Genomic DNA, 27,216 nt, shown 5'->3' on the forward strand with positions numbered 1-27,216 from the left:
TTTATCATAACTGGTGAAGACATGGGCAAGATTTTGGTTTTCTGTTTCTGAACTGTGCAAAAAGAGAGTGCAATGCCCCGTCCCCAAGGGTCCAGAGAGTTAACTCATATTATCAGGTTATTTCTGAACTGTATGTTTTCAATCAATCACGGATTTCGATATTTAAGCCTAAGCTTCTTAAATAACCTATTTTAATTCCTCAAAACTTAAAACCTTCATAATCCCAAAATATATCATCACTTCCTAAAATCACCAATATCCACCATAACCCACGTCAAACACAAAGCACCAATATTTAAATCCGGAACAACCAACAAATCTCATAACATAAACCAATCACACCAACAACTCTATCATCGAATTCAACAGACCCCCTTACTCATCGGACTCAGTCCGGCACAACCAACCAATTCACAGTAAATATGAGTTAGCGCGAAAATACATTTAAATCTCAAAAGTTCTTTGGAAAAATACTTACAATGTTATAATATAATTTTTGAAAGATCACGGAGGTGCTAGAAGCGGCAACGCAGCAACAAAACAGTGTCAAATGCACTGTGGCCGTGGGTCTCAAAAATTCACTTTTGAACGGGGACAAACCAAGACCCGAGATTGCTAGGGTAGGGTTGAGGGATGTCAATGAAGCTAGTGGTGGTGGTGGTTGGCCATGAGTGGCGGCATAAAGGGTGGTTGAAGTGCAAAAAAATGCCCAAATCGGAAATGGAGTTGGATGTACTTCATCCATAGTGGATCAAAGCTGGGGTTGGGTGCGTTGGGTTGCTAGGAGGTCGAGGGTGAAGTGGTGAAGAAATGATGGCCGGAGGTGGCGCGACGGCGGCACGCGAGTACAAGGAACGCCGCAGCTTCAAGCCGTGCGTGGAGGAGAACGCTGACGAGTGAGAAGCTGAAAACCGGAGGGGGAGGTCGCCTGTGGGTGGGGAAGGTCGTGGGCTGGGCGTTGTCGCCGGACGGTGGCACACGGTAGCGGGCTGGGGAGGAGAAGAAATCGCACGGGAAGAGGGGGTGCAGGGCGCAGGAGAGGAGAGAGAGAGAGGAGAAAAAGAAAAAGAGGCAAAAAAGAAAAAAATGAATGGAAAGAAATGAGGTCTAATCCTCACATATTGAGTCACAAAAATGATCCAACGGAAACGATTTCAAAACAGCAATTTAAATAAAATAATTCAAACGTAGTGATTAAATGAAAATAAAATAATTAAACTCAACAATAAATTAATTTAAAATAAAGAGAAATTTAAATGCATAACAATTATTAATATTAAGGAAACATGTCAAATTTAATTTTCAAAAATTAAAAAATCATAAAAACAAACCCACTAAAATATGAAAATTTAAAACAAGAGAATCAATTTTTAAATTAATAACAAATAATCATTCAATTAAAAATATATTAAAATATGGGGTGTTACAGAGATGAAATCTCTGAGTCTGTTTTGGCAAGATTACGAAAAGATGCTCTGAGTCTGTTTTGTTTACAAAAAGATGCTGTGAATCTATTTTTGTTTAAGAAAAGATGCTCTAAATTTGTTTTGATTATGTGAAGATGCTCTAAATCTGTTTTGTAACGCCCCCGGTCTCGGATGGGTCGGAGAGTTACTACTTGTCACTCAAAATCATATCTTCACCTTATAGTCATAGGCTTCAAAGTTTTCAATGACGCATACAACTTGCTGTTTCATATCAACTACTCCAATATGAATAATCTAAAACACCACAAAAATTCAAAATAACCTCAACCTTCCAAAATACCCAATCGACAAAGCAAAACAGAACTGTTGAATAAAATGCTCAGATAACCAAAGAACCACTATTGTACTTATTCCACTATGCTCACGTAGCCTTATACATGATTTCTAGTCTTGATCTCTAGTTTTACCATCAAAATTATCTGAAAAATTTTATGGCGATAAATGGTGAGTTATCAATAACTCAGCAACCAGAGAACATATACTAGTATGTAAACATGAGCATTTTCAGAAAATTCGGTATGCAAAAGCAAAACATTTCATTTTATTATGCACATCTCAAAACGTATTATAAGAGAATCAGAGTGACTTTTCAATCTTTTCCAAACTAAAAAAAAAAAACAATTGTTCATATTCAAAGATTTTTTTCATATTCAAAGACTATTTTCATAATAAAAAACCATTTTCATATTAAAAAACACTTTGACATAACATAATTAAATATCTTCATCTTATCATATCATATCGTATCATGTTATATCATATACCATGTTTAACCTCATGGTAGAATCCCTATGGTAGGGTTGTGCTATCCCCAGTGGCCAAACCAGACAGTATCATATTGTGAAACTTTCCCTTTTTTCAATCTTGGAGTCCCGAGTGTGCACAGAGGAAAGAACACATAAAAGACTACTTTATTTCCAAAATGGGTGCACTCATATCACATCAGATCATATTATGTTGGTACCTTTCACGTGAACCAGTATCATCATATCAGAACCATATGCAGAATCAGAATCAAAATAGATAAGTATGCCAAAGGTTTTTCATACCCATATCATATCAAACAATGTGCTGAGCATATTCCTATCATTTCCATTAATAAAAAACAGATCTAAATCATTTTCATATCATATGTACAAAAATTCACTAATATGATATTCGCTCTTTTGCACATTTCAAAAGCATGTCTATACTATTCATGTCAAAAGCATTTATTTTCTCTTTCATACGTATCTCATGAGTGAATGCAAAATATATACTGAGGTTATTTTTCACATTTTCTTTTTAAAATAACATGCAAATTTTTTTACAAACCAACGTCAATTTAATTCTTTTTATGCAAATCTAGCATAGGAACCTCGCTTACCTAGATTTTTCAGCTTTTCTTAATCTTTCAACAATTGTGCCGAATTAATACCAATCGTCACCTATACGAAATACTAAACGCTACTTCTAAAAGGATTGCTAAAACTCTCCATCTACGTATATACATACAACGGAAATAGCTTTGATAACTATCTACTTATCGGAAATCTAATAAATATATTATCATTAAAAAAAAAAATTAATCTTAACTTATTATAAAATAATTTTATCAAATATGGCAAGACAACTTAAATTCTTTCAAAAATTAACATAATCATATTTAAACTCATATCTCTATAAACTATTATTAAAACGATAATTTAAAACTTCCAACATATAATCTAGTAAGAAAACGTAAATTTTCTTAATCAATAATAATTCATAAAATATTCAAATTCAAATAATATAAACAATAAAACACTCATTTGGTAAAATATACTTAAAATCTATTTTAAAGCATTTAGAATAAAATGAAATCTTATTATTTACTACTGAAAATAGTTATAACAATTATTATTAAATAACTAAAATTTTATATCTTTAAATACTATCTATATGAAATTATAATTTCACGCTAAACATGACCCACATGAAACATCTCAAATAAATCAAACTCAATATCAAAATAAATATCAAATAGTAAGAAAGCATATTGACTTATAAACTAGATGTAGTAATATAAATATATTTAAAACAATTTATTTACTATGCTTTACAAATGCTATACGACAAAGTATTAAAAGTGGCTTATATATACTATTCAACAAATCTGTAGGTAGGGACCAAAAACTAGAAATGGAAATACTTATGAAAATGCAAATTTGAGAAATGGCTAGGGTTGATAGAAGTGGTGGCTGGCTAGGTCGACGATGTACGGCGCAGTGACAAGGCACTGGGAGAGAGAGAGAGATAGAGAGAGAGTGAATGTGTGTGTGTGTGTGAGAGAGAGAGAGAGAGAACGATGGAACGTCCAGAGAGCAAGAGGAAGAGAGAGTTACAGACTGTGCAAACAGGGGCTGGGAATCTTGCTTCGTGATCTGCGATGGCTCCACTAGCGGGTTCACGGTTGGGCTACAGTGCACAGATGGCAAGTGACTGGGCGGCTTGCATGGAGGCAAAGTTCGAAGGAAAGCATGCCCTATTTTTTGCAGGTGAAAACAGAGGCCTCTTAGAGTGCGATGATGGCTTGGGTTCCACGATGAAGGGTGGCAACAATGTGGAGCTCCCGTCTTGAAGTGGTGGCTGGAACTGAGGGAACGTGGGAGGCTTCATGGTGGTGGTGTGTACAAGATAGTGGCTTAGTGGTGTAAGTCCGTGGGGTAGTTTTCGTTTGAGGACACGGAGGCACTGGGCTGTGGGGGCTATCCAATCGTGCTATAGCTAGGCACGACTGGTGGCTTCTAGCGGTGGTCTGGTGAGGTGTTGGGAGGCTACTGGTTGGCAGGAGGCTGGGCTTCAGTGCTTGGTGGATCATGGTAGTAGTGTTGTGGCTTAGTCGTTGGGTAAGCGAATGAGGTAGGAGCATGTGGCTCACAGTGGTGGTAACCATGGTGGTTAGTGGTCTGCAGGGTGTCTCACGGTGACAGCGTGGTGGTTGTGGGGTTGAGAGGGTGAGCAATGGCTCGTTGGTCCATCTGTGAAAGCCACAGTTTGGCATGATGGTGGTCATGCAGGATGGTTGGCGATGTCGCAGTAGTGAGTGATGGCCCTGGGCTACGATGACTGCATGGAGGTTTGCAGTGAAAGAGAGAGACTCTGAGAGAGAGAACTAAGAGTATGAGAGCCATGGATAGAGAAAGTTTGTCAGGTTGGAAATAGAAATGCACAACAAGTATAAGATAATAAAAAGTAGAGAGGGAAAGACCTAAGTGATGGACATAAATGAAATAAGGAAGATAACTCAAAAACAGAAAGCAAGTTCAAACTGCCTAGACATGGAGATAATGGAGATTTGGGTGGAGCAATTTTCGGGAGTGCAGAAACTGAAAGTGAAAAACCGTAGGAAGGCTAAAATGCATGCGGAAAGATGAAGCACACCTTAAATGATGTCGTGGCTGCGTGAAAAACAGGGAAGAAAATTTGGGTAAGTTTATTGGGGCTGGGGGAGGAGGGGAAATAAAGAGAAGGGGAAAAACAATCCAGATGGCTTGGTCATTACATCCTCCCCTCCTTAAGAAAATTTCGTCCTCGAAATTTGCTAGTATCCCAAGCAAAACCTACACACTTGATCGTCACATCTAAAAGACCTGGTCGTTACATGGGGGAGCAGGAGGGAAAACAAAGAGAAGGGGAAAAACAATCCAAACGACCTAGTCGTTACATGCCTTGATTATGTGAAAATTATATTATTCTGTTTAGGACTCTGCTTGATATGATGTGGCAACTGAAAACCTTTTGCATGACATTTTTATTTTGTATCTAGCTCTATTTTTGCTTTGCTTTTCTCTGATCTTACCACAGGTATAAAACAATGGCCTTTGTTTGGGTTTGTACCAACCTCTTTGTCTCTGAGGTTGCTTTTGAGTAGTGAGTTGATATCAGATATTATGTGAATAGTAGTGAAAAAGTAGTAAACAATAATCCTAAAATATTGAATAGTTGTTAATAGTAGTAAGAAATAGTGACAAATAGGTGAAAAATAATGAATAGTAGTGGAGTGTTCTAAAAACATTTCACTATCCAAACGAAGCCAGTACAGCCACTTTGGAAACAATTTTATGTGTGGTATTTACTGTGTACACACTTGGGGCTCTGAGAAGAATAAGGGGATGGTTCACTTCTGTCTTTATCCGTTTTGGTCACCGGGGATAGCACAACCCTACCACGGGCTTAAACATGACCTTTGTTATAATATAATGCTCTAATACGATATGATATGAGATGATATGATGATGATGATGATGTTTAGTTATGATATGCCAAATGATATTTTTGAATATGAATATTTCTGAACTGTCGCCTTGATATTTTGAGAACATATTTTGGTTCCGTACTCTAAAATTAAAAATGTTTTACTCTACATTATGAATTATGTGAAAAGGTTCATGTTTACATACTAGTATATGTTGTCTGCTAACTGAGTTGTTGATAACTCATCCCTTATCTCAACAATATTTTCAAATTTTTTAGATGTTTCAGCTGAGGATCAAGAATAGGAAGCATGGGTAAGACTACATGAGCATGGTGGATTAAGTACAAAGAGGATACTTTGGTTATTGAAAAATTTTATTCAGTAGTTTATTTTTGTTATATCGACTTGATATTCCAAGAGGTTGACGTTTATTTTAAGGCTTGGTGGTGTCTTGGTTTAATTATAATGAGGTAGTTGATTTGAAACAATGAGTTTTATGTTCTATAGAGATTGTGGAGTATATTATGCACTGTTGAGAGGTGATTTTAGGTAACAGGAGCTAACTCTCTAGACCTCCAGGACCATGGCGTTACAGTTTGGGACAAAAACAACCAGGAGTTAATTCACTACAATAGAAAACCTCTTTTGGGATGAGATTGCTCATCCCATGAGAGTGGGATTTCATCCCAGAAAAAAATTAGGGACGAAAAAACTCGTCCCAAAAGGTCTATCATTAAAGACATTCTAGGATGAGAAAAAAAATTTGTCTCAAAAAATATCTTTTGGGACAAAATTTCCTCAATGTGCTCAAAGTTCGTTCGAATGAAAAAAAAAAATAGGACAAAGGCATTTCGTCCCTAAAAAGCATTTGAATGGCCAACTTTCATTCGAATATAGAATATCGTTTGAACTGTTACGATATGAGGCTAATATTCGAATAATTTAGACACATTTGAATAGGTTGAGAAATGTTCGAAGGGGATGCGAGGTTGTTAGAATTTTGAAGAGATGCCCGTTTGGATAACATTGGCTTCCATTTGAATATCGAGACCGTATATCGTTTGAAGGTGTGCAATTACAGTTTGAATGGTAACTCGAATATGTTCTTAATTTGAACGACGTTCGAATAAGGGTTATAATTGTTCAAACGATGTGACTATAAATGGTTCGGACGTATTGCCTTTTCGTTTGAACATAATCAAGTAATGTTATGTTGTTCAAATATGAGTGATTAGCATTTGAATGCTTTGTTATACCCGTTCGATTGAGTGTTCAAAGGTGGATGCGATCTGTTCGAATATTGAATCGTATGTCGTTCGAACAATTTATGTTATGGTTCGAACTTTATTTTGGTCAAAATATTTATGTTTAAATAGAAGTGGGTTCGTCCAAATAAAAGAGGTAAGCGTTTGAATGGGATGACAACTTGTAGTTCAAACTGTTATAGTAACTTTTCGAAGTTCCTTTGTTAACGCTATATCGTTCGAATTGTGATTAGCCTATTCCAAACATAGAATAGTGTATACATTCGAACAATTGGCAGTAAACATGAAATTCAAACATAATATGTAGTCCAACAATTGTTCATGAAAATGTTATGAGACTATAATCAAACTCTAAGCTAGGGTCATGGAACAAAATATTTTAAAAAAATACAAAACAATATGTGAAATGGAACTGGTGGAACAAAATATTGGAACACAATCTACATCTCTTGAAGCATTTCTTTGCGCTGAATGGCTAACTCCCTATGCAGCTTCTCTTGTTGTTGAATTTGTAATCACATCTCCCTGGTGAATCTTCAAACTTTATCTATTTACTTTGTTGACAAGACTCCTCAAATCAGAAGCAAAATTAGATTCACGGTATAACATATAAGAAAAATGAATGGAATTAATATAATGAAACAATGCGTTATCACCCATACCTGCTCCTCAGTATTGGGAAGAAAGTTGTGTTCTGTACGATAGGATTTTACTTATTTTAAATGATGTTTCTATTTCCACTCGAGTAAAAGCCAATCTAAACATTCATATGCCAAAATTGTTTAGCCATCACTAATGGAAGTTTATATATTGTACACTCATAGTTACTACATTTGTCGAGGTCCAAGAGACTGTGTAATAAAGTAACAATTAAAACCACACATTTCTTCCGGATAATTCCTCGTTCGAACATCTGCAAGATAGGAAGCTGGTGTAGACTTATTATTAGCCATCTTGTAAAATTGTAAGATGGGTTATAATAAGTTTATACAAGATTTCAGTCTTGTAGAGAATGAATGGAGATTTATCCTGAAGAAATGTGTGGTTTTCATTGTTACTTCACTTATTGAGGTCAGAGAAACTGTGTAGACCTATTATTAGTCGTCTTGTAAAGTTGTAAGATGGATAATAATAATTTTATACAAGCTTCTAATCTTACAGTGTAACGCCCGTCCTTGTGGTGGGACTATAGAAAATAACTCAAGAAAAAGGAGACGGGAATTACAGACCCTTTTAAAGAACGGATACTTATTCTGAAAAAATGAGTAGTTTTCATTATTACTTCACTTGTTGAGGTATGAGAGACTATGTAGTGAAGTAATAATGGAAGCCAGACTTTTCATCAAAATCATCCTCCAATACAACCTGTGCAAGATAGAAAGCCAGTATAGACTTATTATTAGCCATCTTGTAACCTTGTAAGCTGGATAACAATAAGTTTATACAAGCTTCTAGTCTTACAGTATAACGTCCGTCCCTGTGGTGGGACTATAGAAAATAACTCAAGAAAAAGGAGACGGGAATTACAGACCCTTTTAAAACTTTTTCTCTTTCATCCCCAAGATATAAAATATTCTATTTTTTAAAATTAAAATATGCTCAATAAATTAAAAGTGTTTATAGCAGAATTCATTAAGTTAAATTAAAAAGTTATTTTAGAAAAAAAACTACTTTCATACGGTATGTAAAACGTGCCGAGACTTCTGTCACTCTTTCCTTGGGCCATGTATGTCTTAACGCTTCTTACTCATTTTGTTCCTGAGAGGGGATGGGGCATACATAAAAATAAAATGAGTCGAATACTTAGTAAGCATTACTTCATACCGTAAAAATATATTAACATAGTGTGACGACCAAGATTTTTGCTAAGCTTTCAACGTATTTTATTATATATTATTAATTTTGGCCAAGAGAGGAGGAGTAACCCATTGAGAAATTAGGTTGGAATAAAATGCATATATATTGAGGAAGGCCCAAGCCCATGAGGAATTCGGCCTTGTAGTGGAATTCAAGTTTTGGAGCCCAGTGGAATTAGGGTGCACGACTACCCTAGGGAATGGATTCCCTCTTTCCATGTGTCATACGTGCAAGAAGGCTTCTTTGTGAGGAGATAGTATGGTGACACTTGTTACTGTGGGAGAGAGTTTCTAGAAGGAAGATGAAGAGACACGAAAAGTTGGAACTTAAGGGAAGCTCAAAGGGCATGCACGACAACCATAGAGAAAGGTGATTTGCTTTTTTCCATGTGTCATTCATGCAAAAGGGAAGGATAAGATGTCTTATCTTGGAAAAGGGCAAGATCTTGTTGGAAAAACAAGCCTACACACCTACTAGGGTTTCTAGAAGGAACTTTTGTAAGAAATCCCTTGAGATAGATGGCTAGGGCAAGGGAGTTTGTGCACTTTTGCCACTTTTGTGACCAATCACACAATGTCCAAAATATTGGTGAAAGAAAAATCTTCCTGGGAGGAGGTGGATATTTTGGCCACCAAGGCACCAAGTACACACACACTCCTCACATGCCACTTGGCACACATGCACACTTGTTGGAGATTAAGGAAGATATTAGCTAGATGAAAGACCAGTTTGCCATGAGGTTCATTGAACCAAGACACAAGATGAAAGGCAAATAAGGGATGGAGGTTTCGATTTTGAGAGGGAGGCGCCACTTGTCCAAAAAGCTCCCTTGTGTTCCTAACACAATCCAATGATGGAGAAAGGGAAGAGACTCAAGGGTTAGGTGCCAAATGGTGTCCATGTAAGAAAGTTTAGCTTGTTCAAGAAGCCTCTTATGTTTATAAAAGGGAGAGGAGCCGAAAACCCTCAAATTTTTAGTCACTTGGTTAATTTCTCTTGAAGCTTTCGGCCACAACATTTCTCTCTACTTTCCATCACTTTCTCTCCATTCAAACACCATCCACACTACACTCACTTCTTTCAAACACCATTTGACTCTCCATCCAAACACCATCCACACTACACTCACTTCTGTCAAATTCCATTTGATGTGCAAGCAAAGCTAGATGATACTTTCTAAGAAGGGAGTCAGGCAAGGTAAGAAGCAAGAATACTTTTTCCTTAGACTACACACACGGCCAAAGGAAGCATGTTTCAGACTTGACTAAGTTCACTATGAACGCATGCTCAAACACACACTCCCATGACCAAGAAGTCACAATATATCTTTTGAAATACGCCATCGTGGTTCGGCACGCATGACGATTTTCGCAATCGCTAGATAGAAGGACAGACAATTCACATAATTTATGCCCTCGGAATTTGCTTACGTCAGAAAGAATGAGCCTTACGTAAGAAAGAAAGAACGTACGTCAGAAGGAATGAGCGGGGTGTTACAAGATGAACCTCTGAGATGTGTTCATCAAGAGAGGTTGGGGAAATATCTCCACATTGAGGGGGAAGGTATACCCTTCAATGGTTCGGGATTCTATATGGGATGTGGTCTATGTCTCAGGACGTATCCTCTCACACCATAACTGTACATGGTTTTTCGTTTGAGATTTCATCGGATGTGATCACCGAGCTCATTGGGATTCGTCGAGTTGTTGAGATATCGACTACAACTGACTCTCAGACTGGTGACACAGCTGTCTACATCTGCACATGACACACTTGATGTAGATGTAGGCACTTTTGCATCATCTACTGGCCCAGTTGCCATAGATACAAAATCAACTGGGATGTTGCCAAATCGAGCCTCCGCTGGTAATAAATAAATACCGATTCTACATCCCAGTTGGCAACATCCCAGTTGATTTTTGCTACATCCAATATTCTAGATTAAACACAGATATCGAAAACAAAAAACTAACAAATATTCAACAGTAAATAAATACTAATAAATAAATACCGCATCATGGGCATATCTTGCATAACTTTTCGATCCTCCGTTGTGAACAACCAGCTGCTTCTTGCGACACTCCTTATTTTTATTACATTTTGACTACAACATCACAAAGATTATGAAAATTATTATTAAAATAACTAGTTGGTTAACTTTCTAAATCAATAAGAAAAATGTGCGCATTGTTACCTTATATTCTGGATCGAACCAAAGATTGGCCAACTCCGCTAGTTGCGATAAGTCCACCATATCGGGACTTGCCCTTGCCACAACTTGTGCTGCAGAGGTGTCTTTTTCATGAAGTAACTTTTTCTTCAATTCGTGCTTGTAGTCTTTCCATTTCTTCCCCAGGTCCTTCAGTATCCATTTTTTGAATGCATCCAATTTGTCATCAGGAACTTTAAACTTGCCCTACAGTCAAAATAAATTTATACAAGTATATGTCTTGATTTCTAACAAAATTTTCAAAATATACCTATTTAATTAATAATAATGGTTTAATACAAGTTACATACCATTATAAGACCCCACGCTTCCTCCTTTATGGTTTTAGGCACCGACCTCCAATCCTTGTAAATAATTGGAACCAACTTATTAGTTCTTGCTATCAGGCCACCAAACCTTACCACCTTTGAGTCTTGCTTTTTAATGGGTTGACCAAGATTATTGAGCTCCATATCAATTCGCTCCCCTTCTGGAAGATGCCAAATGTCATGAATCGAGTGCAATGGTCTCTTTATTCTACCTCCATTACTATCTGCAAAAATGGATTTAGTGACATTATTACTATTTTCTAAATGTGCATTCATAGTAAAATAAATAAGAAGTAAGAAAAACAAAAACATACCAACAACGACAACAAAACAATTTCCGATCTCGGAACACAAGTCGACATTTTCTGCTTCCGAATGTTGTTCTATTGGTACATGTGTGCATGACTGGGTCTCTTTGCTGATCTCTATATGTCTGGGTAGTTGGCCTCCCATTTGTATCGATGTAGAAGGTTGGTTCCCTTTCTGTGAAGGTAATGATGGCTGGGAAGGACAAATTACAGAAGGTGATGACTCCACCATCCTATCAACAGAAGGGGGCGGCCCATTGACGGGGGGTAATGAATGGGCCACCCTATCAAGGGATGGGTATGATTGTGTCTCATTATGGACAGTTGGTATTGAAGTAGACTGTCTTCACAAGTGTGGTCTGATAGTCTTCGCCTTCTTTTTTGGACCCATTGTACCTGTACAAAAACAAATTTACATATATGCAAATCAATAGGAATAATAATTTTTGGAGCATGATATGAGATAGAAGTAAAGTTATAAGAGAAATCATGTTAAAAAGTCTAAATATATATTTCTTACTCGACACTATTAAGGAGTTTCAATCGTCAATCCATCTATGTCATTTCGCGTCCATACAACATCGTCAATAGCAGGTTCAATAGCTTCATCGTTGGAAGTGTTACAATATTCGTTGACTAAATATTCATCATCATCGTCGTCAGTCACTTCCTCTTCACCAGTGTCATACACGTCTCTTGGTTTTGTCTTAACGACAACAACCCAATTTGGGCATCTTTCATCTGCCACATAATATACTTGAGATACTTGGGAAGATAAAACAAACGGATCATCAGTTATCCGATTACCAGTGTGTACTAGATGAGAAAAATTCACAAGACTAAACCCAAACTCATCCTCCTTGAAACCTTTACCCCTAGTAACGTCTGCCCAATCACATTTGAATAACACATATCGAGATCCATCATAATACATAATCTCAATTATGCGTGTTAATTGGCCATACCAGGCAGGGCCATCTTCAATACACACACTAACACCACAATTCTGAGTTTTCTTCCCATTTTCGTAATTCCTAGTGCGATATTTTGTACCATTGATGACAATTCGCTTGAATTCTTTGGCAACTTGCAAGGGACCTTTAGAATGCATTACGACTTTATGGCCCAATTCACTTCTTTCATTGTCATCCATTTTCATTACCTGAAATGTTGGATTATTAGAATTGAGTAGATGATGAAAACTAGAGAGACATATCAAATTATGTAATATACTATTGAATGGGGTGTAAATAGTACATAATCTTGAAACCAATTACAAAATTGGTCTTGGTGCCTCTTCTGTAGTTCTTCATTCGATACATGCCTCTCATCAATTGTATTCCTCAATATTTCCAAGTGCATCCTACATATGTTCACGACATCACAAATGTATGCTATAATTACAAAAATATAAATGAAATATAATTTAATTCGTACGTATTAAGCATTGCAACTCACATGCGGAATGGAGTGAAATCATCAGAGTTGAAGAGAATATAGCGATGTGCTTGAGTCCACACCGTAAAATCAAGGCGAACGTCAAGAACTTTCCCTTTAGAATCATCCGGGTTTCTAGATGGTCTATTGAAAACCGTTTGAGCGGATTCTAAATAACGAGAACAAAACGTCAATAATTCCTCCAACAAATATCCTTCAGCAATGGAACCTTCTGGTGCAGTTTTGTTACGCACATGAAACTTAAGTCGGTGTAGGTACCTACAACAATAATCATGAGATGACTTTTACTATTTTTTTCAAAATATTTTTTTACTTTAATAGATTTATGTGTTTTTGATTCAATAATTATAGCATACCTTTCAACGGGATACATCCATCGATAATGAACGGGTCCTCCAAGTTTACATTCTGCAACTAAATGTATAACCAAGTGCACCATAACCGTGAAAAATGATGGTGGAAATATCATTTCTAATTGGCACAATATGTAGGGTATTCTAGATTCCAATCGGTCCAAATCTTCAAGCCGCATTGTTTTCGAGCAAATTCCCCTGAAGAATCCAGATAGCTCGATCAATGGTTCTATTACCTTCTTAGGTAATGACCCACGTAATGCAATTGGCAGAAGTTGTTGCATCAGTATATGGCTATCATGACTCTTCATGCCCACTATAGTACGATGTTCAAGCTTGATACAACATGAAACATTTGAAGAATAACCATCTGGTACTTTTACATTTTTTATAACCTTCAACAAGTCTTCTTTCTCTTTGTTACTCATTGTGAAAATAGCTGGAGGCAAATATGTCTTGTTTGCAGCTGTTATAACCGGATGAAGTTGTGGTCTCAAACCCATCTCTTGTAAGTCAAGGCGTGCCTGTATGCCATCTTTTGATTTCTTAACAATATTTAATAGTGTGCCAACAATATTATCCACCACATTTTTTTCAATGTGCATCACATCAAGATTATGACGTAATAAATTATCCTTCCAGTAAGGCAAACTAAAGAAAATACTACGTTTCTTCCATGAGTGTTCCTTAACAGTAGTGGACCCCACAACTCTATTTCTTTTACGATTTGTTCTATCATTGCATCTTTCATCATCTAATTGTTCCAAAATTTCATCAGGTGTTGGCATAGTAGGTGGAGGATTAATTTCTCGTGTACCATCAAATGTTCTTGCCATCATTCTCCACTTATGATTTATTGGCAAGAATCGTCTATGCCCCATATAGGAAATTTTTTTTCCATGTTTCAGCCATCTAGATCTTGTATTACCCATACAACAAGGACATGCTAAACGACCTTTCGTACTCCATCCAGACAAATCACCATATGCAGGAAAATCATTTATTGTCCACATTAAAGCCGCACGCATTGTAAATATCTCTCTAGAGCAAACATCATAGGTTGGTGCTCCAATCTCCCATAATTCCTTTAATTCTGATATTAGAGGCTCTAAATATACATCTATATTCATTGAAGGTGATGATGGTCCTGGTATAATCAAAGATAGCATGAAAGTTGATCGTTTCATGCACATCCAAGGAGGTAAATTGTAAGGTACCAACATAACCGGTCAGGTACTATAGGAAATGCTCATGTTACCAAAAGGATTAAAGCCATCTGCAGATAAACCAAGCCTAACATTGCGGGGGTCAGAGGCAAACTCATCATGTTGTGAATCAAACGTCTTCCAAGCCAAACCATGTGCTGGATGCCTTAGTACCCCATCATTTGTGCGGCCTATAGCATGCCATTTCATTTGTGAAGAAGTCTTCGATGACATAAAAAGCCTTTGCAACCTTGATTTTAACGGAAACCACCGTAATATTTTTGCTGGACTTCTTTTACCTTTTTTAGAGCTTTCATCCATAGACTCTTTTTGCTTCCACTTTGATGCTCCACATACCAAGCATGTTTCCAGATTCTCATTGTCCTTCCAAAATAACATACAACTATTGGGACATACTAAGATCTTCTCGTATCCAAGCCCTAACTCATTCATGTACTTCTTCGCCTCGTATGTATTTTTAGGCAATGATGCTCCTGGTGGGAGCAACTCATTCACAAATTCAAGCAATTCTATAAATATGCTATTACTCAATCCACCCAAACACTTCATATTCCATAGACGTACGATAGCACTAAACTTAGTATGTTTTGTGCACCCTTCATATAATGGCTCATCAGCATCTTTTAATATATTGTAAAATTTATTAACTCTCTCATTTGAATCTTGTCGATTTTCATATTGCACTCCAGCTTCTCCAACTTCCACACGTATTTCAGGCCCAGTACCTTCGACTATTTCAGGATCAAACATTGAAAAAACGTCATGTAACATAGTTGTCATCCCACTGGAGCCTTCATTTATTTGCTCATTATTGTTTTGGGCACCAATAGCATGGTAAGATGCCTCCCCTTTTCTCTCCCCATGAGCATGCCAAATAGTGTAACCTTGAGAAATTCCATAGCTAATCAAATGATCAAATACCATGTTGGGCATGAACATCATACGCAATCCACATTTTCTACATGGGCAACAAATCGATGAATCTGTAGGACAATTCTCACATGCAAACTTCAAAAACTCATTGACACCATCAACATACACTTTTGTATGTCGAGGTTTTTTCATCCAACTTTTGTCCATAGCTTAACTACATTAATTGAAATATGAAAATAGAACTGAATGAGAATGCAAGATCATCAATAACTTAAAACATAGTATGAAAAATAATATTGAACTTCAAAAAGTAAAGCAAAATAAAGCATAAATATAAGTATCAACGATGACTATGTCACGGCCCATGAAGGTTTCGATAGCATAAATATAGGCATAAATATAAAACCCCAAACTTTAACTCTTATTTTGCTAACAAAAGCTTTCGATTAATCCCATTTGATTCATAATATTTCCTCACGTACACTTTCAATGCATACCAGAAAATTAAATTACAATATATAGACTTTTTTTACAGTAGGTATTTGTAAAAAGTACACTTTACAAAATTAAATTACACAAAGCATACCACAAAATTAAATTACAAAATATCTATTGATTACAAAATATCTTTTAAATGCAGCTGTTGGTGATTAAAATGTATGATGTGTTGTCTTGTTTTCCATGTTATGATTGATTAAGGAATTATTGAGATCAGTTTACAAGGAATTATTGGATATTCTTGTTGCCAATTAAGAGTATATACAAGGAATTACTTCCTACAGAAGCAGATGAAGTAACTATTGAATCTGATTATGCCCAAGATGTAAACCTCGGCAACGTTCACAGAAGCGAGGAAAATATGTTCATAAGGGCCTCTATTTGTTGCGATGATCGACCAGAGCTGTTTTCGGAGCTCATCCAATTCCTCAAAGGCTTAGGATTGACAGCAGTCAAAGCTGATATTGCTAGTGTACGTGGGTGGAAGAATTAATACTATAATGATTTATATAATCAATACTATAATTATTTATATATAGACTTTTTTTTTTTTGGATAAAATTTATATATAGACTTAAAGTATATTACTAATAGTAATAGAGTGTTAGTATAAGACCATAAAGTATAAATTGAAATTAATATACATTATATACTAACTGTCGTATTAGAATTTAGAAGCAAAAGGCAGAAGTTCTTCTTGCCTTCTTATTCACAATAATCTTCAAGAAACATTTTTTTGGTCATCTTATAGTTACATTGGTATCTTTTTCATCTTTTTTGGTCATCCTATAGTTCATCTTATAGTAATACAGTGGTTATTTCGAGTCAAACTTCATTCAGGTGTTGTGTCTTTTGAGTCCAATTCGGTGTGGGAGAGTCCTATTTATAGTCAATCTCTGTTCTACTGGGTCTCTATCCCATTCAAGGCTAGCAAAATTTCAATAAAATCATGGAGTAAATACATAGGGCAGATTCATAGAGTAAATACAGAGTAAATACATAGAGAGGTACAAACATAGAGTAAATATATAGAGATCAGTATAACGTGAAGAGTAAATTCATGGAGATTAGTTTAACGTGAGGCTTACGTACGGTGGGTGTTTGATCCGTGGAAAACTCTTCGTTTGCTCTGCTATTTCTAGCTCTGTTTTGAGGGTCCAAAACAGAGGAAACCAACGTCTATCGGTGGAGGAATAACCTTCGTTTGCCCTGCTATGGAGTGATCAGAGGGAGGCGTTGCTATGTGTTTGGTTAAAACATTCGGCAACCCTAGAATTGTTGGAGTTTAATTTGAAAACACTGGGAAGATAAAACACTAGGAAGATCATAAAACGTTATATGCCCACGACGTTATACGTACCGATATATATATATATATATATATATATATATATATATGCCCACGTGAAGGATATATATCAATATAACGTGAAGGATATATATCAATATAACGTGAAGGATATATATCAATATCTAACGTGGGCATATAATATATATATATAAATATATAGAAGGATATATAATATATATATATATATATATATATATATATAACGTGGGCTCATATATAATCGTCTATATATATATAACGTGGGCATCTATATTGCCATCCGGTTATATATTGCCAGGCCTTTTAACGTGATCAGTGTATATAACATGGGCGTATATATATATATATTATATCTTTAGCATCTTAAAAAATTTAACTTAATATTTATATCCAAAACAACACTGATGAGAGTTCCTAGACGACAAGCAGCTAAAAATTTACTCTGATTTTTCTTTAAATTTAAAAAAAAATTTAAATCACAACAATATTGAAGTCTAAAACTGATATAGTTAATATTAATATATCACTATATTGAAATTAATATACATTATATACTAATGTATATTAGTATTACTAATTTAGTAATATAATATTACTATATATAGTTAATAGTATTATAAGTGATGTAGTATTAGTATAACTAAGGTCTAGTGGTCAAGTTCTATATATCTGCTGTCGAAGATCTTAAGCAGTTACTTGGTCATTCAATCTACACGCGTTAGCCTTGTATTTTAATTAGGCGGCCACAATTTGATTGGCAATATAAAATGGTACTGTTGAAGAGTTTGTGTTGATAGTATATATGTTTATATCATTAATAGAATTAATATTACTATATCACTATATATAGTTAAATAGTATCATAAGTGATGTAGTATTAGTATATCACTATATATAGTTGAAGCGGCCTAAAACTGATAAAAATATATTATTTAATAATTCTTGTTATTAATGCAACATGAAAAAATGAATAATAAAATATAAGTGCTGCTGGAGAGGAAGGCTACTTGAGAAGAAATAATAAAAAAAAAAAAAGAAAAAAAGGAAAAGATTATAATTTGGTAGAAGCCAAAGCTGAGGGAAGAGAGAGAGAGTGTGTGTGTTTGCAAGAAAGAAAATAGAAGTAACACTTGGCAGCTTCACGCCAACCTACAATGCCACTTTGCTAGGCCTAGAGGCTTAATTCAAAATTTAAGGATGTAGCTTCTTTATTTTCTATAAGTAGAGCTTAGTGGGCTTTATTTTAAGAATTTATGTCCTGATAAAAGACTGGCTTAATTTAGTTTTGGACAAATAAATGGTTCTAGTAAATTTGAGTGAATTACATTCCATGCATTATAACTTGAAGCTTAAATTAGGATTAAGGTTTATTGGTCAAGTTGTATATATCTGTGTTATTTCAAGCTCTGTTTTTGCATTAGTTTAACTACATTAATCTATTATTTAAAACTATGAGTTAAGAGTTTGTTTAAGGTCTAGTGGTCAAGTTTGTTTATATTTGTTGTCGAAGATCTTAAACAATTTCTTGATCATTCGATCTACAAGCATTAGCCAGCTTGTACTCTGGTTAGACATTAATAGTATTAGTAGTATTGCTGTCGAAGTTCTTGAGCAATTTCTTGATCACTATAGCATATATGTTTATATATATCATTAAAAGTATTAGTATTACTATATCACTATAATTAATAGTATCATGAGTGATGTAGTATTTGTATAACTAATGCTATAGTGATTTATATAATAATTTATATATACATTTAAAGTATATTACTAATAGTAATAGAATGTTAGTATAAGATCATAAAATATAAATTGTAATTAATATATATACATTATATAACAACATATAAAGATATATGTTTGTAAAATATATCTATAATTTATAAAATATAAATTGTAATTAATATACATTATTACATAGAATTTATTAAGGCATAAAATTTTATTAATATATATTTTATTTAAAGTTTATGATCAAATAAATATTCATGTAGATTATAATAACATATATATATTATATTAAGATAAAATTATAATAACATTATCTTATATATAATAAAATATTATTATATATGTATATTATATAATATTATTATATATGTATATTATTATATATGTATATTATATTGGAGACATGCGGCATGCGAATGGTTGAATTGATAGTATGAAGCGCCACTGCCTAATGAAAACTTAAGTTGGCGCCTCCCCTCAATTTTTCATGAAATTTGAACTTCCCGCTCACGGCTTGCAACCCTACAAATTGTAGTATTTCTTCCTCTTATTCCCTCGTTTATCAGCCAACAAGTTTACACATGTGAGACGCCGACTAGATCGAACCAGCAACCACGTCCTGCATATATAAGTCAATGCACCTGCAGTTTTTCTGCAAACCTCTGTTTTAAGCAAGACGAACAGAGCAATATTGTTCTCCAAATTAACCGAGCCACCGAGGGCCATGTCTTGCTGCAGTTGGGCCACGAAACCACTGCAAGCAGTAACAGAAGACGCCGGAAAAGAAGCCTCCACCGCCCAGTTGATGTTCAGCACCACTGTCCGCAACTCCCACGCCATTTTACGCGTAAACCCCCCTCAGATCATGCTTTCTCTCTCCATTCTCTCTCTCTTTCTCATCACATTATTAATATTTCTCCCTTCTACAGTACAGTACTGCCGCCTCCCAGCCACCTTGCGCCGCCGCTTCGTAGCTGCTCTCATGCATGGAGAGTCTCCGTCGCACATGAGCCCCTGTTTGGTTCTTCTCTCATGGACTTAACGCCTCTCTCATTTTTCATCTGTCTATGCTCTTCATCAATCTTTGCTTCTTCATGTTCATGCATGCTTGTTTGTTGATGTAGTTTGTTGAACTTTTTGGGGGACTGCATGCATTGGAGGATCAAAAATCCTGATCTCAAATTTATTGCTTATATCAAGCTATGAATACTTCTTCAATGATATTCATATTTCTTCTTATATTATTTTATATAACTTGCCACCCCATACGGCATAAACGTTGACATGAAGAAATGCAGAAAGTCATGGGGATTAACATTTCTCTGTCCCTCTGATAATTATTTTTTTGTGTTTAGAGCGTATCATGCCTTACAATATTTTCGACAAAAAGAATTGGCCGGTTGGTTGGATCTAATTAATATAGTGAATTAATTATAGCAAATATATGTATGTTTGGAAAAGGGAAATAAAAAGATCATTGCTTCTTATTTTGTTAATTTTTTTCCACTTTCCATCTATTATTTGACAATTTATGATGTCTCTCGCTCATGCATAGGGAAGTTATGGTACTAGAAGCACTTCTGCAATATAGTTTGTGAAAGGAAGAGATGAAGTAGACTTTTACAAGAGGCATCTGGGGAATGAACTCGTGGAAAGCCGTGCAACTTCTGTTTGGCTAATCTCATATATATATGTAACAAAGTTTCAAAATGATTTGTGAGTTAAAATGCTCGGGGTTTCATCACATGTAATGATTTTATATATAGTTGTTATTAAATGATTTTCATGTGATTTGATTTGTAATTTTTTTATATTATATGAATAATGATCTATTATATCATATTTATTATTAATTTATATATTATATATTTTTATTGTGGTATATACGATTATTGGTGTGTTTTAATGCAATGCGTTGACAACAAACTAGTAGCGGTGTTTACATTACGCCATTAATATATGGATTGCGGTGGCAACGTACTCGTGGCGGTGTTTAGATAATCGTTGTTAATTTATTCAATATGTCATCAACGTATTATTAGTGGCATTTAAATAAATGTTCCCAATTTATATGATGCGTCGGCAATGTAATAGCAGCGGTAATTATGGTAACGTCGCTATTTTAATTAGTGGCGACATTTATATTAATGTCGTTAATTTAATAAATGTGTCAACGTATTATTGGTGGCATTTAAATAAATGCCGTTAATTTAAATGATGTGTAGACAACGTACTGGTAGCGGCGTTTATGGTAACGCCGCTATTTGAATTAGTGGCGGTGTTTAGCTAAATGCCGTTAATTTATTAAAATGTGTCCCCCCAACGTATTATTAGTGGCGTTTAAATAAATGCCACCAATTTATATGATACGCCGGCATCGTACTAGCAGTGGCGTTTTTTTGTAACGCCGCTATTTGTATTAATAGTGGCGTTTAGCTAATCGCCGTTAATGTATTCAATGTGTCGCCAACATACTATTGGTGGCATTTAAATAAATGTCGCCAATTTATATGATGCGCCGGCAATGTTCTAGCAACGGCGTTTACTGTAACGCTGTTATTTTATGCAATGGGATGACAACGAACTAATAGCGGCGTTTCGATAAATGCCGTTAATTTAAAAAAGCTGGCGGCGTTTAAAGAAAAGCCGCTAAAGTGTATACAAACGCCGCTACTAAGATTTTCAAGTACCGGCGTTTGCCAAAACGCCGGTATGTGAAAATAGCGACCATCCACTACCGGCGGATGGTTACGCCGGCAAAAAACCGCCACTAACCATTTTGCGGCGTTTTTTTGTTAAGGTGCCGGCGCTTATGGAACGCCGGCAATCCTTGTTTTTTTTGTAGTGATTTTTGTAGTATATTTATTTCCGAAATATGTTTAATGGAGAATGAATCTGAATATATGAAACTAGCATTCTGCATAACGAAATAACTTTATCAATTTTATTTTTTCGGATCATGTTAAACAAACAGACTAGTTTCCGAACAAATAGACTAATGTTTTGTATATACTACATTTGTTTCTAGATTTGTTTAATGGAAGACAGGAACCAAAACATTAAAAACTAGAGTTTTGAACAAGTGACATAAATGTATCCGAGAGCTAGATATGAAAGGTCGTATTCAATTTGGATTCTTGAATCATGTTTATTTGATAGACTAGTTCCCCAACATATGTATTGAAGATGAAATAACAAAAGTTGTTTTAATAGTAAAGTACTTTTTGACTTAGGGCACATTTTATTTCTAGGTCTTACAAATCACTCCAATACTCTCTAATCATATATTGAAGTTTTGTAAAATTTGTAGGATGATTTTCATTATGTTCAGATTGAGATATTATTTTGGAAATGTTTTTGTTTTTACCATGTGACATACTAATTGGGATATGATTGTGTTATTCACAGTTTGGGTCTTTATTTTTAACATCTGTTACGGACTAACTGGGATTGTTCATTTAGGAAAACGTCGTGAAGTTCAAAAACCAGATGTATTCCAATCAGTTTGGTCATTTTCTTGATTCGAATAACCACGAAGCTGTAAGTTTTCATGTTTGTAGTATATTTGTTTCCGAAATATGTTTAATGGAGAATGTGAATCTGAATATATGAAACTTGCATTTTGCATAACCAAAATAACTTTATCAATTTTTATATTTTGGATCATGTTAAACAAATAAACTAGTTTCCTAACAAATAGGTTAGTCTTTTGTATATACTATATTTGTTTTGAGATTTGTTTAATGGAAGACATGAACCACAACATTAAAAACTAGAGTTTTGAACAAGTGACATAAATGTATCCGAGAGCTAGATATGGAAGGTCGTATTCAATTTGGATTCTTGAATCATGTTTATTTAATAGACTAGTTCCCCAACAGATGTGTTGAAGGTGAAATAACAAATGTTGTTTTAATAGTAAAGTACTTTTTGACTTGGTGCACATTTTATTTCTAGGTCTTACGAATGACTCCAATCTTGTCTCATCATATATTGAAGTTTTGTAAAATTTGTAGGACGATTTAAATTATGTTCAGATTGAGATATTGTTTTGGAAATGTTTATGTTTTGAACATGTGACATACTTATTGGGATATGATAGTGTTATTCACTGTGTGGGTCTTTATCTTCAACATTTGTTACAAACTAACTGGGATTGTTCATTTAGGGAAACTTCATGAACTCGACAAAGCAGCTGTATTCCAATCGATATGGTCATTCTACTTATAAAAAGAAAAATAGGAAGCATGCTACTGTAAGTTTTCATTTTTGTAGTATATTTGTTTCAAAAATATGTTGATTGGAGAATGTGAATCTGAATATACGACACTAGCATTCTGCATAACCGAAATAACTTCATCAATTTTTATTTTTTGGATCATGTTAAACAAATAGACTAGGTTTCGAACAATTAGACTAGTGTTCTAGGATGAGAAAAAAAATTCGTCTCAGAAAATATCTTTTGGGACAAAATTTCCTCGACGTGCTCAAAGTTCGTTCGAATGAAAAAAAAAAAAATAGGACAAGGGCATTTCATCCCTAAAAAGCATTTGAACGGCCAACTGTCATTTGAATATAGAATATCGTTTGAACTGTTACGATATGAGGCTAGTATTCAAATAATTTAGACACATTTGAATAGGTTGAGAAATGTTCGAAGGGGATGCGAGGTTGTTAGAATTTTGAAGAGATGCCCGTTTGGATAACATTGGCTTCCATTTGAATATCGAGATCGTATATGGTTTAAAGGTATGCAATTACAGTTTGAACGGTAACTCGAATATGTTCTTAATTTGAACGACGTTCGAATAAGGGTTATAATCGTTCAAATGATGTGACTATAAATGGTTCGGACGTATTGCCTTTTCGTTTGAACATAATCAAGTAATGTTATGTTGTTCAAATATGAGTGATTAGCATTTGAATGCTTTGTTATACCCGTTCGATTGAGTGTTCGAAGGTGGATGCGATCTATTCGAATATTGAATCGTATGTCGTTCGAACAATTTATGTTATGGTTCGAACTTTATTTTGGTCAAAATATTTATGTTTAAATAGAAGTGGGTTCGTCCAAATAAAAGAGGTACACGTTTGAATGGGATGACAACTTGTAGTTCAAACTGTTATCGTAACTTTTCGAAGTTCCTTTGTTAACGCTATATCGTTTGAATAGTGATTAGCCTATTCCAAACATAGAATAGTGTATACATTCGAACAATTGGCAGTAAACATGAAATTCAAACATAATATGTAGTCCAAAAATTGTTCATGAAAATGTTATGAGACTATAATCAAACTCTAAGCTAGGGTCATGGTTCAAAATATTTAAAAAAAATACAAAACAATATGTGAAATGGAACTGGTGGAACAAAATATTGGAACACAATCTGCATCTCTTGAAGCATTTCTTTGTGCTGAATGGCTAACTCCCTCTGCAGCTTCTCTTGTTGTTGAATTTGTAATCACATATCCATGGTGAATCTTCAAACTTTATCTATTTACTTTGTTGACAAGACTCCTCAAATCAGAAGCAAAATTAGATTCACGGTATAACATATAAGAAAAATGAATGGAATTAATATAATGAAATAATGCGTTATCAGGCATACCTGCTCCTCAATATTGCGAAGAAAGTTGTGTTTCGTACAATAGGATTTTACTTATTCTAAATGATGTTTCTATTTCCACTCGAGTAAAAGCCAATCTAAACATTCATATGCCAAAATTGTTTAGCCATCACTAATGGAAGTTTATATATTGTACACTCATAGTTACTACATTTGTCGAGGTCCAAGAGACTGTGTAATAAAGTAACAATTAAAACCACACATTTCTTCTGGATAATTCCTCGTTCGAACGTCTGCAATATAGGAAGCTGGTATAGACTTATTATTAGCCATCTTGTAAAATTGTAAGATGGGTTATAATAAGTTTATACAAGATTTCAGTCTTGTAGAGAATGAATGGAGATTTATCCTGAAGAAATGTGTGGTTTTCATTGTTACTTCACTTATTGAGGTTAGAGAAACTGTGTAGACCTATTATTAGTCATCTTGTAAAGTTGTAAGATGGATAATAATAATTTTATACAAGATCCCAGTCTTGCAGAGAAAGAACGGATACTTATTCTGAAAAAATGAGTAGTTTTTATTATTACTTCACTTGTTGAGGTATGAGAGACTATGTAGTGAAGTAACAATGGAAGCCAGACATTTCATCAAAATCATCCTCCAATACAACCTGTGCAAGATAGAAAGCCAGTATAGACTTATTATTAGCCATCTTGTAACCTTGTAAGCTGGATAACAATAAGTTTATACAAGCTTCTAGTCTTACAGTGTAACGCCCGTCCTTATGGTGGGACTATAGAAAATAACTCAAGAAAAAGGAGACGGGAATTACAGACCCTTTTAAAAAATTTTCTCTTTCATTCCCAAGATATAAATTATTCAATGTTTTAAAATTAAAATATGCTCAATATATTAAAAGTGTTTATAGCATAATTCATTAAGTTAAATTAAAAAGTTATTTTAGAAAAAAACTACTTTCATACGGTATGTAAAACGTGCCTAGACTTCTGTAGCTCTTTCCTTGGGCCATGTTTGTCTTAACGCTTCTTACTCATTTTATTCTTGAGAGGGGATGGGACATACATAAAAATAAAATGAGTCGAATACTTAGTAAGCATTACTTCATACCGTAAAAATATATTAACATAGTGTGACGACCAAGATTTTTGCTAAGCTTTCAACGTATTTTATCATATATTGTTAATTTTGGCCAAGAGAAGAGGAGTAACCCATTGAGAAATTAGGTTGGAATAAAATGCATATATATTGAGGAAGGCCCAAGCCCATGAGGAATTCAGCCTTGTAGTGGAATTCAAGTTTTGGAGCCCAATGGAATTAGGGTGCACGACTACCCTAGGGAATGGATTCTCTCTTTCCATGTGTCATACGTGCAATAAGGCTTCTTTGTGAGGTGATAGTATGGTGACACTTGTCACTATGGGGGAGAGTTTCTAGAAGGAAGAAGAGACACGAAAAGTTGGAACTTAAGGGAAGCTCAAAGGGCATGCACGACAACCATAGAGAAAGATGATTTGCTTTTTTCCATGTGTCATTCATGCAAAAGGGAATGATAAGATGTCATATCTTGGAAAAGGGCAAGATCTTGTTGGAAAAAGAAGCCTACACACCTACTAGGGTTTCTAGAAGGAACTTTTGTAAGAAATCCCTTGAGATAGATGGCTAGGGCAAGGGAGTTTGTGCACTTTTGCCACTTTTGTGACCAATCACACAATGTCCAAAATATTGGTGAAAGAAAAATCTTCCTGAGAGGAGGTGGTTATTTCGGCCACCAAGGCACCAAGCACACACACACTCCTCACATGCCACTTGGCACACATGCACACTTGTAGGAGATTAAGGAAGATACTAGCTAGATGAAAGACCAGTTTGCCATGAGGTTCATTGAACCAAGACACAAGATGAAAGGCAAATAAGGGATGGAGGTTTCAATTTTGAGAGGGAGGCGCCACTTGTCCAAAAAGCTCCCTTGTGTTCCTAACACAATCCAATGATGGAGAAAAGGAAGAGGCTCAAGGGTTAGGTGCCAAATGGTGTCCATGTAAGAAAGTTTAGCTTGTTCAAGAAGCCTCTTATGTCTATAAAAGGGAGAGGAGCCGAAAACCCTCAAATTTTTAGTCACTTGGTTAATTTCTCTTGAAGCTTTCGGCCACAACATTTCTCTCTACTTTCCATCACTTTCTCTCCATTCAAACACCATCCACACTACACTCACTTCTTTCAAACACCATTTGACTCTCCATCCAAACACCATCCACACTACACTCACTTCTGTCAAACACCATTTGATGTGCAAGCAAAGCTAGATGATACTTTCTAAGAAGGGAGTCAGGCAAGGTAAGAAGCAAGAACGTTTTTTCCTTAGACTACACACAAGGCAAAAGGAAGCATGTTTCAGACTTGACTAAGTTCACCATGAACGCATGCTCAAACACACACTCCCATGACCAAGAAGTCACAATATATCTTTTGAAACACGCCATCG

The 27,216-nt window shown here is 35.1% G+C and overlaps 2 protein-coding genes across 2 annotated transcripts; both read right to left on the reverse strand.

The window, feature by feature from the left end:
- Positions 1-10,711: 10,711 nt before the first annotated feature.
- On the reverse strand, positions 10,712-11,903 carry LOC108988653. Its single transcript, XM_018961979.2, has 5 exons — positions 11,678-11,903; positions 11,346-11,587; positions 11,020-11,241; positions 10,837-10,929; positions 10,712-10,747 (listed from the first exon to the last, which is right to left on the reverse strand). The coding sequence occupies exons 1-5, from the start codon at positions 11,901-11,903 to the stop codon at positions 10,712-10,714; spliced, it is 819 nt and encodes a 272-aa protein (XP_018817524.2).
- Positions 11,904-12,200: 297 nt separating this feature from the next.
- On the reverse strand, positions 12,201-15,632 carry LOC108988654. The gene is made up of 6 exons (XM_035689211.1): positions 14,987-15,632; positions 14,741-14,878; positions 13,486-14,629; positions 13,130-13,387; positions 12,929-13,034; positions 12,201-12,833 (listed from the first exon to the last, which is right to left on the reverse strand). The coding sequence occupies exons 1-6, from the start codon at positions 15,630-15,632 to the stop codon at positions 12,201-12,203; spliced, it is 2,925 nt and encodes a 974-aa protein (XP_035545104.1).
- Between the last annotated feature and the right edge of the window lie 11,584 nt (positions 15,633-27,216).

The sequence above is a fragment of the Juglans regia genome, chromosome 4, assembly GCF_001411555.2.
Source record: "Juglans regia cultivar Chandler chromosome 4, Walnut 2.0, whole genome shotgun sequence".
NCBI classification, from domain to species: domain Eukaryota; kingdom Viridiplantae; phylum Streptophyta; class Magnoliopsida; order Fagales; family Juglandaceae; genus Juglans; species Juglans regia.

Excerpts from the sequence above, each read along its gene's own strand:
- LOC108988654 (XM_035689211.1), bottom strand. The coding sequence starts at position 15,632 with ATGGTATTTGATCATTTGATTAGCTATGGAATTTCTCAAGGTTACACT. Across the intron at positions 13,388-13,485 it reads TGGATGTATCCCGTTGAAAG|GTACCTACACCGACTTAAGT; the intron begins GTATGCTATAAT and ends TTATTGTTGTAG. Across the intron at positions 12,834-12,928 it reads GTAATTGGTTTCAAGATTAT|GTAATGAAAATGGATGACAA; the intron begins GTACTATTTACA and ends CCAACATTTCAG.
- LOC108988653 (XM_018961979.2), bottom strand. The coding sequence starts at position 11,903 with ATGGTGGAGTCATCACCTTCTGTAATTTGTCCTTCCCAGCCATCATTA. Across the intron at positions 11,242-11,345 it reads AAGCGTGGGGTCTTATAATG|GGCAAGTTTAAAGTTCCTGA; the intron begins GTATGTAACTTG and ends TTTTGACTGTAG. Across the intron at positions 10,930-11,019 it reads GGTTCGATCCAGAATATAAG|TCAAAATGTAATAAAAATAA; the intron begins GTAACAATGCGC and ends GTGATGTTGTAG.